Raw genomic sequence first — 20,299 nt, 5'->3', positions numbered from 1 at the left:
GGCCTTGCGTTAACTGACCACTCTCAGGTAAATGGGGCAAACACCTCTTCCGGTACAAGGATTAAGGTAATGATCTATGTGAAAGCATGAGATAAGTGCTGGGTATCGATTCTATACATGAAGGTACACAAAGAATAAAGTTCTATATAAATACAAGGCAATATTATTACATCACTGTACCTATTGCATAGTTTTATAAATCATTTTTCTAGGAGTAAAGGCTCAATGGTAACAAAGGTATCTTACCTTAGCCATTTTCTTCATCCTTCTAAGTTTTCATATTCCAATACCTTTGAACTTTTCTAAAAAACAAATTAAGACCTTAGGAATCCCACTGTGCCTCCCCTCTCCCTTCATTTCCCTCTTTGGTCCTCTCAGAATTAGAAGGGCTCCATTATTTCTTCTAAAGAGCATCCAGAAAGTGAGAATGACACCCAAACAGACCCCCTGGCTGGGCCTGAGCAGAATGAGAGCAGAGACAACGTGGGCATGCCTCTAGGCAAGCTTTATTCTTTGACTCCTCTGTCTGGGAAGGGGGCTGTTAGTAGCATCTCACTCAAATGGAATGCAATGGAAATTGGGGGTTATTTGGAGACTTGTTGATCTTAGCAAATGAATATAGCCCAGTAGCATTTGTGGCCCCAGTGTGTTGTCTCCATCAGTCCTCAAGTGCTTGGCCATGCAGAGTGGGGAACGGTCAGAGGAGACTCATCAGAGGTCCCCAGAGCTTTACCATATCAAGGTTCATGAGGTATAGACATGAGGGAAGCGGCTGTTTCCTACTTCTGTCCATTTTAGGAGCAGGAGACGGTTAACAGGTTTTTTTGATGTTTTTTTTTTTCAATTATCTAGGCAATGGAAAGCTTATAAATGTTCATCCGTGTATTGTTGGTGAATTACCACCCCAAGTGGTTTCCTTAACTAGTCACTGCTTAGCCCAAAATACTAGAATACAAGGTTCAAACCTCCAAAATTCCACCAGGCTGACCTATACCAGTAACCTGCTTGGTGCTCAAGAAATTACCAGAGTTTTAACAACAAAATTAAGTAAAAAATACCTTTCCCCAAATGGGATCTTTATCACTTAGCTTTGTATGATCCATTTCTAAGAAAGCCACATTCCATTTCAGACAACATGACTACTTAGGGAACAGCTAAAAACAAAGTCCTTGCCTTTAGGTACTTAGTTTTCATTTTCTTTAAATTAGCCTCTGAAATGCTTGTGTTTCGTAATGCACTCCCGAAAACTGTTACTTTTAAAGACCCAGCAGGCCTCATTTTTATAAAGGAGGAAGAAAACAGCAAAGAAGTGTCCCACTTGGGGGTAATAGGTTATGATCAATGCCTGGAGGTATTCCTCTTCCTTTACTTGTTACTCAACAAGATGGGTTCTGTGATGCCGCATGAGGTGCGAGTTAGAAATGAAAGCCGCACCACACTTCTCACATTCGTAGGGCTTTTCCCCAGTGTGGGTTCTCTGGTGCACGGTGAGGCTTGACCTCTGCCTGAAGGCCTTGCCACACTCATTGCATGTGTACGGTTTTTCCCCATTATGAATTCTCTGATGAATAAGCAGGTACGAGCTGCACGTGAAAGCCTTCCCACACTCATTACACACGTAAGGAAGATCCCCACTGTGAATCCTCTGGTGCACAATAAGGCAAGAGAGCTGACTGAAGGCTTTTCCACACTCGCTGCAGTCATAAGGTTTCTCTGCAGTGTGAATTCTCTGGTGCACGATAAGGTGAGAAAAACAACTAAAGGCTTTTCCACACTCTTTACACTCATATGGCTTCTCACCAGTATGGCTTCGCTGATGCACAATAAGATTTGCACTCTGGGTGAAGGCTTTGCCACAATCATTACAGGCAAAGGGCTTTTCACCAGTGTGGATCCTCTGGTGGACAATGAGGTTTGAGCTCCGAGTAAATGTTTTCCCACACTCATTACATTCATAGCATTTTTCTGTAATGTGGACTTTCTGGTGCCGAGCAAGTTGTGAGCTATAACTGAAGGCTTTCTCACATTCACTGCACTTAAAGATTTTTTCTAAGGAGTGGATCTTTTGATGTACAGTCAGATTTGAACTCTGAGTGAAGGCTTTCCCACATTTTGCACAAACGTACGGTTTCTGTCCAGTGTGGATTCGCTGATGCACAACAAGGTTTGCACTCTGAATGAAGGCCTTCCCACACTCATGACATTCGAAGGGTTTCTCCCCAGTGTGGATTCGCTGATGCACTACAAGGTTTGCACTCTGACTAAAGCCCTTCCCACACACGCTACATGTAAAAGGTTTCTGCCCAGGCTGGCTTTTCTGATTTTTAACAGTGCCAGAACTAAGGCTGTATCTTTCCCCAGATTTCTGACATTTCTGGTCTTCCTCTTCTTTGAAGCTTTCAGGTATGTGACAGTCCTTCACTGTCACTTGTCTGAAATCTTTCTTCTCCCTCTTGATTCTCTGCCTCTTTAACATGTTCCCTTTTTCACAGGCTTCTCCTAACTCAGGTCCTTGAGGGTCAAGTTTCTGGATTCTTTCTGATATTATGAAGGGTTTTTCTGCTTCATCACATATCTCAGTTTTTGGAACCAGTAACTGTGGCTTCTTGGTTTCAGCACCTGAAACAACAAAGAGAAAATACAAATGTCAGATTTTTATGGCCTAGAAAAAGAATAGGATCATCATCTCATAAAGGTCAGGAAGTACATGACTTCACTATCTGCAAAATACCTTCAACAAGGAAAGAATTCCTTCATGTGTCACCTCTTCTCTGCAGATTCTTCTACCAGGTCTGTGCCCTCCTCCCACTAGAGCAGAATCCACTGACTCATGGTCTTTCCAGCACTTCTGCTTACCTCCATTAGCCATTTAACACACTGCCTCCTGCCAGGGAAGCCGTCTCCAGACAGCTGTCCTACTGGTTGTGTAATGACTGATCTCACAATTATTATACCGGTTATGGAGGACACCAGTCTCTCCCCAGCCTTGCCTTCTTACTTTAGCCACTTAGTGTGGATTTGCTTACAACTCTCCAGTTAATTAGGGAGATTCACTCCCTGTGAACAAAGATCTAGGCAACTTAGGCTTTTGTGTATGATGATGCTAGATATCAAAGAAAGGATAAGCATGGAGAGAAAGGGTCACAATGGATGCCAAGAGGGCCATAGTAGCCAAAAGCATCCGTAACACTGAGAGGCTGTGCAGCACAGAGGTTAAGAACATCCTGGAGCCAGACTGCCTGGTTTCAAATCCCTGCTCCACTCCTTACCAGGTGCGTAACTTTGGGCTAGTAACTTAACTTCTCTGTGCCTCAGTTTCCTTATCTCTAAAATAGGGGCAATAAGACCACAAAAGGATTTACTGAGTTACTCTACGTCAATTGCTGAGAACAGCCATGGAGCTCAGTAAGTGACTGTGTGAGAATCTGCAGTGACTTCCAGCCTGACCAGTGGTGCTGTGGCTCAAAGTGGGCCAGGAGGAAAGATGAACCTTAGGGGATGGGAGTTGATATAGTGATAGATGGCAACACTAGAAGGGACTAAAAAAGAATGTGAACCGAGTAAACAGTTTACCCCTTGTGGGAGAAAAGAGCCTACCCTGTGTCAAGGAAAGCTGACCTTTTTGAGTTAAGCGTGAGACATGGCATAGCCTGTTCCATAATGCCAAAAATATCATGAGAACACCAAAACATCCTGAAGTTTTAAAACTCTGACTAGTCTCTGCTGCTCTACCTCGCCTCAGAACCCTAATGGTGTCAGAAAGGGGGCATGCAGTCAGTAACATCATAGGTCTTCAGGTGTGTCTCCTCTCCACCCCCACCACCCTTGACCCTGGAATGTGCATCCACGCAGCCCCGTGTTGGTAGAGTAACTCCTTAATAAGTGTTTGTGAATTAAACCAAGCTCACGAAAACTACTCAGATAATAAGGCAAGTGAAATGAGGGCCAGCAGGAGTGGGAGGCAAGCCTGCAGAGAAGGGAGGTATTCCCACTGGTGGTGTCAGCTTAGACGTGAGCAGTGAAGCCATGAGCTGCAGCAACTGCACAGAGGGAATCCAGCATCCACAAAACATCCTACTGGCAAAGCCAGGGCAACTCTCCCACCAATGAGATGTGGGTGGGACAGGGATGTTGGGTAGTACAAAGCAATATGGGGGGCAGGGCAGGGAAACAGCCCAGTTTGGCTGCCTGGATAAGACCACGGTATGAAATTCCATCACAATCATTCATATAAGATGGACAGTGTCAGAGGAAGGGAATGCCTGAGCACTGGATACAATAGAACCCCCAACATAACAACAACAAAAAAATCTGAAATGCTAATCTTTTTCTGCTAATTTCAATTTCTACTCTTATGTCTTTTTTAATCTACTCCATTCTTCTCCCTGTAGTTTAACTGCTCTTACATCTGTTTCTTTCTTATCTTACTTTTTCCCTACTACCTCTTTCCCCTACTGCCTCTTCATCTCTCCTCTCCTAGTTTTTATGTAAAAAAAATTTTGTGTGTGAAATATTCTGATTTTTTTCCCTTGTATAACTATACAAGGAAACTATACACGTCTCTTCTGCTTTTCTTTTGCTCATTACTTTTTCTCTTTCATGTTCTCTACTATTCTAGATCACTTACTTCTCATCCTATTATTCTCCCTTCTAACGTTTCCTTCTCTGCTTTTTTTTTTTTTTTTTTTAACCTCCTTCTTCTTTCCTTTAGCTCTCCATCACTGACACTTAGGGGCCTCGCTTCCCCCACCAAGCATCCCTCCAACAGGAACAAAGTCCAATAATATTTTAGCCTATAGCCTCACTCTCTCCCTTGACCTCACTCCTATCCTCCTTACTGTGAGATTCAGAATATTAGAAAGACATAAAAGATAAAGAGCAGCTGGAACTATGGAAGCAATTAGAGCCAATAACAGAAACAATTCCTTGGATCTGCATAATGCTTTATGTCAAAATTATTGCAGAACCAGGTACAACCACAGCCTAGAAGGTCTTAGTGTAGTGATTATTTAACATTTTTATCACAGGGATGATGTAAGAGCCAGGGTCTTGGCAAGTGCCCAGGGTCTAAGAAAAAGGAATTAAGGCCCATCTTGTGTGTTCAAGCTCAAATCTCCTCGGGTGATTAATTAGCCAATAACCTAGAACCTGTACCTTGGCTTGTCTGAGATGGTATTTTTCATTTTTTGGATCTTATAGGATTACTATATCTCTAGGAAAGTACAGAAATAAATATAGAAATAATGAAGAAATACACTCAGAACACATTTGTTTTTCAACTAGAGCACAGGTGCAGTATTAAGTCTTGAAATCAATACTTTTCATTTTTTTAAAAAAGAGATCTGAAATGTTATATGAGTCTGCCTCTTAACTGGTGATTGTATTCTGATATAAAAGGTAATTTGATTTACTAACTTTATAAGTACAACTCATTAGATTTAGAAAAGCTGTGTGTTTATCAAGCATTTTATTTATAAGATTTGTAAGTATGCCTACTTAGGTGTTTGAAATGTTTTAAAGAATTAGATATATTAAATTTGCAATTTAATATATTTTTTGTTTAAGGAAATAAAAATAAGGAAATTTTTTTTTAGAGCCAGCGCTGATGGCCTAGTGGTTAAAGTTCAGCATGCTTCACTTCAGTGGCCCGGGTTCAGTTCCCAGGTGTGGAACCACACCACTTGTCTGTCAGTAGCCATGTCACGTGGCAGCAGCTCACACAGAACTACAAGGACTTAGAACTAGAATATTCAAATATGTACTGGGGCTTTGGAGAGGGGGGAAAAAAATAAGGAAATTTTTATATAAGGAAATTGATATGTAGGTGAGTAAAATGTTTTAAAAAGTTTAAAAATTGTAATCTGTAAAATTTGAAGCTTAAGTAAGCTTGCATTAAAGAAAACACATGCATTAAAGAAAAAGTGTGTCCTCTTTTTCACAAAAATATTTCTAGATGTATCAATGCAATAAAAATCAGTTATACTTAAAAGCTTAAAAACTTGGTTTTAAATGTATAAACTTTAATAAATTCAATATTAATTAATACATAGGAAACTGCAGATAAAACTCTCACATATCAACAACCCAGCAACACATCAAAATTTCCAAGGCACTTTCATATATGTTACATGATTTTATCATCAAGATGAAACTATTCTCCTTTACTTGTATTGGAGCCAAAAAAGGGCAAGGCAGTGTCTTATTCACTGCTGTATCCTCAGCACCTATCACACTGCCCAGCACACAGGATACAGGCCCCTGACAAACCCTATATTTATTGAATGAACACACCCCAGTTTACAGAACAAGAAATGGAGGTCCAGAGTGAGAAATGAATTGCTTAAGGTCACAGAATTATCAGAGGCAGGGCAACTACACTCAGGTCTCTCTCTTAATTTCTAGAGCTTAGTGTTCCCGCCATTACCTGCTGCTATGGAAGTGGCTGGCAGCACAGAAAGGTAAGTCTTGGCTGGGAAAAGCAGAGAAGGAAAACAGTGGCCATTCCTGGTGGATAGGTGCAGCTGTTGGAATTAAGACTATGAATGACTGATAAAGCAAGGAAACAGAGAAGAAGAGACACACAGGGGAATGCACCAGGGAGAATGGAACAGAAAGCAGAAAGTGGGGAAAAGAAGCTGCTGCGAGTTTGGGGAATAATTAAAGAAGAGACAAGAAAACAAAAGGTGTCAATCCTAACCTTCCCCACAACACTAGTTTAAGAAAGTGACTTGGTCCACAAATGACTCATTTGGCTAGGGAGGAGAGTGAGTTCAAAATATTCAGGCATAGCCCTGCACCAGGCAGACTCACAGAATGTAAGTGCCAGAGGGGCCTTGGCAGTCATCCAGGAATTGTTTCCACACCACAGGACTCATGGCTACCACATTCTTGACCCACAGTTACCTGTCACCCCTTCAGAGGTAAGCTTCTGCCACTGCTAGTCAGACATATCCTAAGTCCCAGCTTAGCAAGAACCAGGTGATAAGCCAGCCGTCAGTACCCTCCATGAAGATCTGGCTTTGAACATCATTATGGCTGACACAACTGCTCAAAATCCTCTAGAATTTGCACAAAGATCTATTTAAACAGAACATCTCCAGGGCATTTCCTCAAAATTACCACAAAAATTGACCCTTCTCACCTCAGCTAGTTTCTCTTGCAGGCTCACCAACCTACAATAAACACAAAGCATACAGAGGACATGTATGAATAGATATGAAACTTGCTGAACAATAAATGTGATTAAAAGGTGAATTTGAAGTTCACCTGTGTTTGTCTGGTATCTTGAGACTGTGTGGAAAATAAGCCATTTCCTGTAAGAAACACACAGGCAGCTTTCAGCATTCCTTTATCCAGCTCTCCCCGACACTTTCAACACCTCAATACGCTGTTGCTCAAGCCAGGAGACCAGACCACTAGACTCTGAAAAGATTTTGAGAAACCCCAATAATGGTCAGATACTGAATCAGGGGGTTGAACCTTACCTAGATAGGTTATGTTCCCTTGAGTCTCCAGGATCTCGCTCTTGGCCAGAGCCCCTGGTGATGAGTAGCTGCCAAGGGTTGAAGCAGCAGGTGCCTCCTGCATTGCTTTCACGACTACAGCCATGTCCCAGAACATGTTCTGACCCTAGAGACAAGCAGGCACAAGGGGGTTTATGAGGGGATTGTTGGTGGGAGGTGGTGTGATTACAGCTTTGAGGATGAGAACATAAGTACCTATTCCTGGAGGCCATAAAAACACATACACACACACACAATTTTTAAAAACCCAAACATTTGGGAAAAAAAAAAAAAAGGAAAAGGAAGCCAGAGTCTTCCCCAATTCCCAAGGTGAGTTAGGCAGAGAAGCAAGCCTGCCACCTTCTTCCCTATCACTGTGATTTCACCTCATTGAACTCCAGCATCCAAACCTAACTTGCCAGTGAGTGCATGACAAGAGGGCACATGAGGAGATTTTCCAGAGTAGACTTTTCTGAGGTCTAAAGATCAAAGAAGCAAGGTTCTGATCATATTATTACAGAGAGGCTTTGGGAAACCTCAGTCTTCATCTGGCCAGTGATGGTAAGGGGTGTGTTTGAAAACATTAAGGACCACAGTATAGTGTATAGCCTCATTACTCAAAATGTGGTCCACAGATCAGCAGAATCACCATCACCGAGGAGCCTGTGAGAAATGCAGAATCTCAGACCACACCCCAGACCTCCTGAATCAGAATCTGTATTTTAACAAGACCCCCCAGTGATTCCTATGCATATTAAAGTTTGAGAAGCACAGCATAGTTATCAAATCCTGACTGGAATCACCTGAAGAGTTTTTAAAAAATACAGATGGCTGGGTCCCACTCCCAGAGATTCTGATTTAATTGGAACGGGATATGGCATAGGCATCACAATTTTATAAAAAACTCCCCAGGTAATTCTTCGTAGCAAAGTTTGAGAACCACTGGTTTACAGAAAGTACTAAATGACACATCAATCAGCAGAGAATATTTCTATCACAGTCTTGCACTGGGTAACGATGTTGTGTGGTCAACAGCATATATGATGGTGGTCTCATAAGATTAGTACCATATAGCCTAGGTAAGTAGTAGGTTATAGCATCTAGGCTTGTGTAAGTACACTCTGTGACATTCACACAATGATGAAATCACCTAACGATGCATTTTTCAGAACGTACCCCTGTCGTTAAGTGAGGCTTGACTGTATATTCCAAAGGACTAGAAGTCACAGCCCTAGCCAGGAAACAAGACTCCAGGGGTGGAAGCAGAGGGACAGAGTCCCCTCTGTAACCACTTGAGGTCTTCATGTCTCTCCTCCCCACTTCCTCCCAGACCATCACTTACCTTTCCCTCCTGTTCTGATACATCAAGGCCTGTCTGAGGACCCTCCCCAGGGGCCCAGACTTTGACGTTCTCAGAGCGCACTTGTTGGCTGGATGCCTGACCTAGGAAGTTTTCCTCTTCTTCCTCCTCCTTTTTCACTGTCACTAGGCCCCAAGGGGCCAGGGCCATGGCCTCTCCCAATTCTGCAGTCATCTTCTCTCCTCAGCAGGGGAGCTTCTATAGCTGGGGGCTGCCCAGTACAGGTCAAGCCCCATCGATTCTTTAAGTTTCAAAATCTTCTTCTTGAGTTTCTTCCCAGGTCCAGGATGAGTACTGTTTACTGAGAAATCAGAAAACATTGTTAGCACCGAGCAGAAGTTTGCCTGGATGCCACTACGCCCACTGGCCAACTTGACCACTGCCTGGGCAGCGGCCACAGCAACACAAGGTCTGCTCCACTCCTCCCTAATAGGAGGGGGCTGGACTATAAACATGTAATTTGTCCCCATAGTAATCACATTACAAACAGCTTTATATAATGTTTATTGACTTTTTCCTGATTATAAAGTTAATATATATTTATAGTAAAAACTTGAAAAATACAGAAAATGATTAAGAAAAACCACCCCAGGTCCACCTCCAAAGAGATAACCACTGTATATTGTAAAATTTAATATATTTCTTTTAAGGGAAAACTTTCAACCACACTGAAAATTGTGACAATAAATTTTTTATTTTTAATCATGGAGATACATATTTTTTAAATTATCAGGTTTTTTTTTTTTTTAAGAAGGACTATTACAACATAAAGATTTTTTTTTTTATCGCCAAGGATACACAATAGCATGAATGAAAGAATTTCAAGAAAAACACTGGGAGTTTAGACACCAACATGTTAGGGGTGGTCATCTCTGGGTGATGTAATTACAGATAGTTTTGAGGTTCTTTTGTGTGTGTGTGTGTGAGGAAGATTGGCCCTGGGCTAACATCCATGACCATCTTCCTCTACGTTATATGTGGGACGCCTGCCACAGCACAGCTTGATAAGCAGTGCGCAGGTCCGTGCCTGCGATCTGAACCTGCAAATCCTGGGCCACTGAAGGAGAGCGTGCGAAGTTAACCACTATGCCGCTAGTTTTGAGGTTCTTTTTGTTTGATTTTTATTTTTTTTATTTTTTATTTTCAAAGATTGTTTAAAGCTCCTTTTGTTTTTTGTTGTTGTTGTTGGTTTTTTTTGTGAGGAAGATCAGCCCTGAGCTAACAGCCACGCCAATCCTCCTCTTTTTGCTGAGGAAGACCGGCCCTAAGCTAACATCTATTGCCAATCCTCCTCTTTTTCCCTTTTTCTCCCCAAAGCCCCAGTAGATAGTTGTATGTCATAGGTGCACATCCTTCTAGTTGCTGTATGTGGGACGCCACCTCAGCATGGTCGGACAAGCGGTGCGTGGATGCGCGCCCGGGATCCGAACTCCGGCTGCCAGTAGTGGAGCGCGCGCACTTAACCGCTAAGCCACAGGGCTAGCCCTTGTTTGATTTTTACATTTTCCATTTCTTCCAAATGTCTTGTGAGATCAAGTATTACTCTTAACATAAAAAAAGATTTTTTCATGTTGCCATTCTTCATGTACATCATTTTTAGTAGCAACACAATAACCCATGATGTTAATCAACTGTCATTCCCATTGAAAAAGGATCAAGTAATACAGAAATATACAGCATTAAATATGTCCCCCTCCCCACGCAGAGTAATTAGTTATCAGTCACCAGTGTTTTCTCTGCATTTCCATACACATATGTACACCTTCATAAATATTGCTTATTTTCCAAAAACATACATTAGATCACACTTGTACATTGTTCAGCAACTTGCATTGTTTGTTTTCTGAAGTCAATTTCCATACTGCATAATGATCTTAGAGGTTCCAATATAAGTACATATAGAGCTACCTCATTCTGGTATAGTATTCTAAATTATAGCTATATTATAATTTACTTAACCGTCCCCTATTTATGAACCATTGCTTTAGTAAAAGGAGTTTTCACTGTTTACAGTTTGTTTTCTCAACAATAATTCATGTTAAAATTTTTCTGTGCAATTAGTTTTTTCTTCTGAATTATTCCTTTAGAATAGAAGAATTACTGGTTAAAGGATTTTATGGTCGACATGTACTGCCAAGTTGATTTCTAAAAGGACCACGCCAAATCACACCGCCACCAACTTAACAGTACCCCTTAATCATAGCCAAGCTAGCAGGCTTTTGTTGTTTTTAAAAATCTGTGAGTAAAATAATCTTACATTTTAGTTCATTATGAAGAGAATGAAAATTTTTTATTCCCCTATAGATGTTTTATTAGGAAAAAAAGGGCTAAATTTCATTAAGTTCTCTTTTCCTGCTGCTGAAGTGATCATATGCGTTTTTCCTATGTTAACTTACCCCCAACTTATTGTATACATCGAATTTCTTGAGTAATGCAATACTTTCATTCCTGCAACAAATTTTAATTCTGGAGAATTATTCTTTCCAAGACTTTGGAATTCTACCAGGTAGACTTTCCAATTCTACCAGGTAGGAAGGCCCTCAACACTCGTTTCACCTGTGTATACGCAAGATTGCCTACTGGGAGTCCTGTCATCGGACTGCTGATCAAACTCAAACTGGCCTCCAGCCCCAGGCAGCACAGAGGCCCCTACGAAGGGCTTCCCTTTCAATGTCCTTTCCCTATTTCCCTACCTCCAGGCCCCACGTAGCCCTGCTCCCGGGGTGAGCTTGGCCCCTGGGGTGGTCTGTGTCCAACCTTTCCCGGGCCAGGCCCCCGGTGGACGACAGCCGGGTTTCCGAGGTTGTGGGCACGGAGCCGCCCCCGGACAGCCGGGGCTGGGGTCCTCGACAGGACACGGCGGGCCGCCCCTGGGATGGCCCCACCCCGCGCCCCACAGATTCGCGCTCACTCCCGCCAACGCCGCTCACCTTGCGCCGCCGGGAGGCCATGCCGGAGATGCCCAGCTCCGGAGCAGGAGGCCAGCAGACCCGGACCCCTAAGACTACCGGCGCGAGAACAATGACCGGACAGGAAGTGCCTGGGGATGGGCTTCCGGCTCTCCAATCGCCAGACCGGCCTCTCTAGGAATCTCGGAGGTTGCTTTCTTCTCGATGGGTGTCCAACGTCGCTCCGGACCAGGGATGCGAGCAGCAGCGTGCAGGTGGACTGTGGCCCTGAGCCTCAGGAAGAGGGGCATCCCCAGGCTGGGAAGGGACAGTTAAGCGAGGCACGGACCTGGGAGGCTGAAGCTACAAAGCATTAATCTGTGGAAAGCCCTGATAATTTGCCCCAAACGTTTTATTTTGAAAATATCAAAGGCTACAGAAAAGTTGAAAGAATGGTACAATGAATATCTGTATCCTCCATCTGGACTCGACAATACCTTGCTACATTTGCCCTATCTCTCTATACATACTGAAAAACATTTTTTTGAAAGTTGTAAACATCAAAACACTTCATTCCAAATACTTTAATATGCATCTTTTAATAATAATTCTCTAAACAATGATTACAGGTCAGAAAATTAACAATTCCCTAATATCATCTAATATCCAGTCATATTCAAATTTCCCCAACTGTCCTAAAATATATATTTCATAATTTTGTTTTTCCAAATCATTTTCACACACTGCATTTGGTTATGGCTCTTTAGGGTTTTACTTTTTACTTTGAATTTATAGATTCACAAGAAGTTGCAAAGATAATACCCTTCACTTTCCCCCAGTGGGTACATCTTACATAATTATAGTTTAATATAAAAATCAGGACATGGACATTGGTACTATGTGTGTGTACACTTCTACATCATTTTGTCACATGTGTAGATCTGTGTAACCACCACCACAATCAAGATACACAACTGTTCCAACATCACAAAGACCTCTCTGTTGCTACCCATCCCTCTCCCCCTGCTCCCTCCCACCATCCCCAACCTCTGGCACCGCTGTTTTTCATCTCTATACTTTTGCCATTTTAGAATATTAAATAAGCAGAGTCATACAGTATACGACCTTTTGAGATTGGACTTTTTCACTCAGTATAATTCTCTTGAAATTCACTTGAGTCACTGAAGGTATCAATTGGTCATTCCATTTTATTGCAGAGTATTATTGCAGAGTAATGTGTTCCATGGTACAGATATACCAAATTTGTTTTAACCACCTGTTGAATGATATTTGTGACTTACAGATTTTGACTAATACAAATAAAACTGCTGTGAACAGTCATGTACAGGTTTTTGTGTGAACATAAGTTTTCATTTCTCTGGAATAAATGCTCAGGAGTGCAAATATCAGTGCATGTTTGGTTTTATAAGAAACTATCAAACTACTTTCCAGAGTGGCTGTACCATTTCACATTCCCAGCAACATAAGAGATTCAGTTTTTCTGCATTTTTGCCAGCATTTGGTGTTACCATTATCTTTTTTTAAGCTATACGTGTGATTTTTAACTTGCATTTGCCTAATGGCTACCAATGTTGAACATCTTTTCATTTACTTGCCATCTACACTTTGGTGAAATGTCTGTTCATGTCTTTTGTATGTTTTCCAATTGGATCTATTCATTACTGCTGAGTTTTGAGAATTCTCTGTATAGTCTAGAAAGAAATCCTGTGTTGGTTGTATCAATTGCAAATATTTTCTCCCAGTCTGTAATGTCTTCCCATCCTCTTAGAAGAGTCTTTTGCAGGGCAAATAATGTTAATTTTGATGAGGTCTAATTTATCATTTTATTCCCTTTTATGGAGCATGCTTTTGATATGTGTAAGAGTCCTTCACCTAGTCCTAGTTCCTGAATTTTTTTTTTCCTATGGTGATCCAATTGGTCCAGCAGCATTTGTTGAAAAGGCTATCCCTCCTCTACTGACTTGCTTTTGCACCTTTGTAGAAAATCAACTGGGCATTTGTGTGAGTCTATTCCTGTCTTAATATCTTATGGCTCTTCAATATCTCTTAAAAACAACCCCCCTCACCCACTTTATACTTTTCATTATGGAAAATTTCATACATATACAAAAGCAGAGAACAGTACAACGAACTCTCAATATTAATCCAGCTTCAACAATTATCACCCCCTCCCTTTTCATCATAATTACCTTTTTGAAGAATCGAATACAGTTTTCTTATATAATCAATATCCCATGTCCTGAGTTTCTCATGGTGTCATTTATCTCATTCCTCTGCCTCTCGTATTTCCTGTAAACTGGCAATCAGGTCTAAGAAGCTTGATAAATTCAGGTTATACTTTTGGCTTATTGCCATCACATGCAGCAGCACATTATGTGGGTTATCCTAGTCTCAGTGATGCTACATTTTAATTGGTTAAGAGGTAAATGCCAGCTTTCTCTATTGTTAAAGTACATCTTTCCCTTTGTAATTACTACATAATCTGGGGTGATTCTTCTACAGTATGAATATAAAGCATCTTCATATTCATTACCTCATAACAACTTTGTGAGGTAGATATTCTTCCTCCTGTTTTACAGATGAGGAAATCAAGGCTGCAAGAAATGAAGGAATTTATCCAAGGAAAGTGGCAGAATTTGACTCATACCCACGTCTTAAGACTTTTAACCTTGGGCCCCTTGCAGTTTTCACTGTTGGGTACTTGTCAGTCTAATGAGGAACCAGCCCTCAAGGAAGTTTGGGGTTGAATTAATAACATTTATTATAATCAACACACCACTTCAATGCTACTAGTATTAGAAAACACAATTCTGATACTATGGTGTTTATAGTCCAGCTGCAGAACTGGAGTTTTGAGAATTACAACATAAAACTACCAACTCAAGAATATAGGATGAATTAAATCTACAGATGTACAAAAGGACACAGACTGAATGAATGATTGGTTCACAGGGAGTGATGGGCCTGACTGCCCAGAGGTGGCTTCTGAGTTAGTTTAATCAGAGCTTGAAGGGCTTGGCTCTGTGTGAAAACTGATGTAGTAAGCTGAGTGCTGGGACAGAATGTTGTTTCTTAAGTAACAAGCTACCATATGTCAGCAATGATAACATGATGATCTGAATTGAGAATGACAGTGGCAGGGATAATCAGCTCAGGGGTTGGGGTTAAGGATTTTTCCCCAAGAACAAGGAAAGCAACATAGGACAGTCCTTCCATTTTGACACTACATCTGCTTGGTTTCAAATGCAAAGGTTGAAAAATAAATTGTTTTCCTTGGCATCAATGTTAACAGAGGGACATAATATTTAATTTTTCCACAATAAGCCAATATTTTTCCATAAAAACAAACTAGGCATATTGTTTATTAACTCCCTTAAGCATTTTTAAAGCTATATTTTTAAAAAGTCTTCTTAGAATACTAAATTCCTAAGTTAGCTATCCACCATACCTCCTTTTACTATAAAAATGAGTATTTTTTGAGGTTCACAAAGTCCTAATGTAGACTTAATGAACAAACATTACATTTTGCCATTGCTCTAGATTTTGATCATACCTCTTTTATCCAACTTTATTGACAACTAAATTATTTCACAAAGTACTTTCACAAAGATCCTTTCATTTAATCTTCACAACAACCCTGTGAGGTAGGCGTTATGTCAATATTTGATCGACAGAGAAACTGAGGCTTAGAGGCTGACTTAATAACATCACATAGCTAGTAGGAGAAAGAGCCAGGACCCAAAGCTAGGTCTTGATTCCAAATCCAGTGCTCTTCTTAAGCTGTCCTCAAACAGCAGACTTGCCCACCCAACTCCATGTCTGACATGTCTCAATCATTTTGTGTATACAGACTTTCTGTAGCAGCGATGCTATCTTTAAAATGTACAATATCCACACTTTCAGAAACATATACTTTCTAATACAAAGACATCTTTGCTATCATTTACAACTACATCATTACATCTTATAAGACATAAACCTAGTTTCTTCGGAGTCCTCAGTGGCTCCAAGGTCCCTTTCTAGGGTCATAACAAATGGTCTGGAACAGAGTATCCTTTAACTAGAATTTGGTTAAGTTTTTGTAGTCTTGAAAGTCTAGATTAACTTTCTTCCACATGTAACTCACTTGTCTATAAAAAAGTCAATCATGAATTTTTTCCTTATAAGAAGCATTATACTGCCATTTCTCCAACAGTTACTTAAGTAGGCAGGAATTCTATTTCATTCTACATATGATACTAGATTTTCTGAATCTCTATCTTGGACTCACTAGCATTTTGAAGCCAAGAAAATTCCTCCACGGGGTGGATTTTTTGTTGAAGATGAAAGTTTGAAGTCTGAGAGAATTCTTTTTCAGACTCATCACATTCACAGAGTTTTTCATCTGTATGAATTTTCTGATGTACGGTAAGGTTTTTTCTTTGCCTAAAAACTTTACTACAATCATTACACCCATATGGTTTCTCCCCTGTGTGGATTCTCTGGTGGCCAACTAAATTCCTCTTAGAAGTAAAAGATTTTCTACATTTCTCACACTCATATGGTTTTTCCCCAGTGTGCATTCTCTGATGTACAACAAGGTTTTTATTCTGACTAAAGTCTTTTCCACACTCATTACATTTATAAGGTTTCTCTCCAGTGTGGATTCTTTGATGTACCATAAGATTTCTACTGGAGGTAAGGACTTTTCTACATATATGACATTCATAGGTTTTTTCCCCACTGTGAATTCTTTGATGCTCAATAAGGTTTCTGTTGTAAGTAAAGCCTTTCCCACACTCACTACATGCATAGGGCTTCTCACCAGTGTGGATTCTCTGATGGGCTATAAGGTTTGAGCGGTAACTGAAGACTTTTCCACAGTCATTGCATTTATAAGATTTTTCCCTTGTGTGAATCCTCTGATGTCCAATGAGACTTTTCTTCAGAATGAAGCATTTGCCACATTCGTTACACTCATAGGGTTTCTCACCACTGTGGATTCTCTTATGTTCAATGAGGTTTCTGTTAGAACTGAAAGCTCTTCCACACTCACCGCATTCAAAGGGCTTTTCCCCAGTGTGGATTCTCCGATGTACGAGCAGGCTTGAATTGTAACTGAATGCCTTCCCGCAATCCTCACATTTGTAGGCTTTCTCCTGTGTATGGAGTTTCTGATGGACCATGAAACTCTTGCTCATAATGAAGGTTTTCCCACACTCTCGACATTCATAGGGCTTTTCCCCATTGTGGAGTCTCTCGTGGTCAATGAGGTTTCTGTTAGAACCAAAGACCTTGCCACAGTCTTTACATTCATAGAGATTCTCTCCAGTGTGGAACCTCTGATGTAAAATGAGGCTCTTCTTCAGAATGAAAACTTTCCCACATTCATTACATTCATACGGCTTCTCCCCATTGTGGAGTCTCTGATGGTCAAAAAGGTAAGCACTCTGAGTGAAGGCTTTCCCACATTCAGTACATTTGTAAGGCTTCTCTCGGCTATGCATCCTCTTATGGTCAATGAGGTTTGACTTAGAATTGAAAATCTTCCCACATTTTTTACAACCAAAAGTCTTCTTTTCTGTGTGTACTCTCTGGTGTAAAAGGAGGCTTTTGCTCCGAATGAAAACTTTCCCACATTCTTTACATTTGTATGGGTTCTCTGCACTGTGGAGTCGCTGATGGTCAACAAGGTAAGTGGTCTGAGCAAAGGTTTTTCCACATTCATCACATTTATAGGGTTTTTCCCCAGAGTGGATTCTCTGGTGCAGAATGAGGCTCTTCTTCAGAATGAAAGCTTTCTGACACTTGTTACATTTATAAGGTTCCTCCCCTTTGTGGAGCCTCTGATGGTCAATGAGGTAAGCATTCTGAGAGAAAACTTTCCCACACTCATTACATTTATAAGGTCTCTCCCCAGAATGGCGCCTTAGATGTATAATAAGGCCTGAGTGTCTATAGAAGCCTTTTCCACACTCTTTACATTTATAAGGTTTCTCTCCAGTGTGGATTCTCTGATGGTTTAGAAGGTAAGCACTTTGAGAGAAAGCTTTCCCACATTCATTACATTTATAAGGTTTCTCCCCAGAATGGTTCCGTAAATGCATTAGAAGGCTTGAGCGTTGAATAAAGCCCTTTCCACACTCTTTACATTTATGAGGTTTCTCACCAGTGTGGATTCTCCGATGGTTTATAAGATGGGAGATTTTATTGAAATGTTTACAACATATATCACATTTATACAACTTCTTTCCTTCAGTACCTAATAAACTCTCAGAAAGAGCTGAACCTAAAGTCAAGCTTTCTCCAAATTCCTTCCACTTTTGGCTTCGTTTTTCTGGTGTAGTCCTTTTCTTCCTGTCTCTCTCACAGAGGGAAACTTTCTTCAATGTATCTCTTTCCCTTGTTTCATTTCCCCACTGATTTGCCAAAACTTGCCATTCACACTCTTCCTCAAAATTAAGGACCTGGGGAACACCTCCTTGAAGTCTTTTTGATGTTCCTTTCTGAGAATCTGCTCTTTGAGATATGCTTGACTTTGATGTCACCTCCTCATTCTCGGTCATAGTCTCCCATTCTGGTAAAAGGAATTAAAAATGCAAATGTTACCATGTCCCTGTGTTAGTGAGAACAAGATCTTCAAATGACTTTAAAATAAGCTAGAAGGGAACACTTCTAAATGAATACAAAAGGAGAAACTTTTCATTAAATGAAGGTACAAAGCAGAACACTACACTGACAGAATGTTATAAATGGAGTAACATAGAACTCACTCTGAGACACTTCTAAGCTCTTTGTCTTCAGAGAGAAGATGGAAAAATATAAATGATGTTGAAAAAATAGATGCAAGGAAAAACCACACAGAGAACAGCAGATCTTAAGCAGGTGGTTCAGACCTGGGGCTCAAGAAGTTGGATGGAACAGGAAGAATCATTTGGCTTATAAAGAACTGTCTTTTTATTTTCTTCATGCTAGGAAGATGGGAACTCTATAGAAGAGAAAATATACCTAAGGACTCTGAAAGGCAATCTCTAATTTTTGAAAAGACAAGTACGTAAACACTTTAATTACTTGAAAGCTATTAACCTACAGAAAATAAAATCCATTAAAAAAAACTTAATTCTTAGAATTCAAATATGTCCCATTGTTCCTTTTAAAATTGAGAAATGAACATTTTAAAAATCATTTCACAAAACATCAGGTCTGGGTTAGACTCTCACTTTAATTAGACACAAAAGAGAAGAAATACAGACTGAAAAGAAAAAAACATAGAAATAGACAGATTAAAAACATGAAAACATCTATAAAATGATGAGGCTGAACTAGCAAATCTCCAAGGTCCCTTTCTACTCTGACATTCTCAAATATCTTAAAATGTGAAAATATTTTTTTGAAAATGCTTTGGAAACTTACTTTCACTGTCCAAATGTGAGAAAAAATATGAACTAGTTCTCCAAATTATCTAATAAGTAAAATTATGTGAATAATAGTAACATTATCTTCTATTTAAGTATAACAACACTATTCTTTTACCTAAATAGAAAGAAAAGACATAGAAAAGGAATGTAGCTATTTTATTTCATTATAAACTTCTTTAAGTTTACAAGAGAGTGAGGATGGAAAACATCCAATAAATGTTCATCTGAAATACATTCTTAGGTCAGGCCCTCATATTTCATCTCAGCTGCCCCTCTCTGTGGGATTCAGGCATGACTGCCAATCACACTACCCTACTTCACCTGGCTGTAGGGATGGACATGTGTCCTAGGCCTATCCAATATTGGTACTCCAGTTTCCTTGTCCACAGTGATTGATCAAGGCGTGGTTTCACAATTTAAGCAGGATGCTGGTAGAAAGGAAAGTTCTCTTTATTTAAGGACACAGAAGTGTTTTAAGGAAGTAGAAGTGCTTTTAGGAAGTAGAAGTGTTGCAAGTAGTTAAACTGAGGTGGAAAATGGTTAAGAAATTAGCAACTCTTGTACACTCAGTAGCTAATTAGCTGGTTAAACTATCTGAAATTAGGAATTAGATGATGTATAAGCCTGTTAAGCTTTAGGGTACATAGCAGAAAAAATGTCAGAATGATACAGGAAGTAGGCTACTTTCGGCAATCTTTGGTGAAGCCTGCAAGAAACAGACAGGTTTCCCTACCTCCAATTCATCCTCCTCCTCTAACCCAAGTCCACTCCATTGCCAATTATCTTTCCAATAGGTAAATTTGATCATGTCACTCAAGTGCTCAAAACAAATGACTCTTCATTGCCTACAGGATAAAGCATAAATGCCCAGCCTAGCCCAAGAGATACCCTCACTCACTATCTGCCCATTTTTCTGGTTCCACTTCTTGTCAGTACCCTTTAGGCCCCTAGATTCTCGCCACAGAGAACACATACAGATGCCCAAACATGCCATGCTTTTCCTTGCTTCTCTACCACTGCCCATGCCCTTTTCTCTTCCTGAATTGCTCTTCCTCTTCCCAACTCTCTACACATTCTGTACCTACACCCTTAAAAACTAAGCTCAAAAGCCACCCTTCCTCTGGACATTAC

At 40.4% G+C, this 20,299-nt stretch overlaps 2 protein-coding genes across 13 annotated transcripts in view; both read right to left on the bottom strand.

Annotated features, from left to right (window-relative positions):
- Nucleotides 1–490: 490 nt before the first annotated feature.
- Nucleotides 491–9,036, bottom strand: ZNF35 (zinc finger protein 35). The gene is made up of 3 exons (XM_058556380.1): nt 8,845–9,036; nt 7,485–7,629; nt 491–2,619 (listed from the first exon to the last, which is right to left on the bottom strand). The coding sequence occupies exons 1-3, from the start codon at nt 9,034–9,036 to the stop codon at nt 1,373–1,375; spliced, it is 1,584 nt and encodes a 527-aa protein (XP_058412363.1). The 3' UTR covers nt 491–1,372.
- ZNF197 (zinc finger protein 197) overlaps nt 8,953–20,299 on the bottom strand; it is a 59,998-nt gene continuing 48,651 nt past the window's right edge. For 11 of the 12 annotated variants that reach the window (XM_058556260.1, XM_058556280.1, XM_058556310.1 and 8 more), the window contains one exon: nt 15,162–18,327. In XM_058556260.1, the coding sequence (XP_058412243.1) occupies nt 16,010–18,327 (2,318 nt within the window). In that variant the 3' untranslated portion in view covers nt 15,162–16,009. Of the gene's footprint in view, nt 9,164–15,161; nt 18,328–20,299 lie in introns of those variants that run through there. The other variant, XM_058556343.1, reaches the window with a different exon arrangement.

The sequence above is a fragment of the Diceros bicornis genome, chromosome 2, assembly GCF_020826845.1.
Source record: "Diceros bicornis minor isolate mBicDic1 chromosome 2, mDicBic1.mat.cur, whole genome shotgun sequence".
Lineage (NCBI taxonomy): Eukaryota > Metazoa > Chordata > Mammalia > Perissodactyla > Rhinocerotidae > Diceros > Diceros bicornis.
This window is presented reverse-complemented; position numbering and strand designations above follow the sequence as displayed.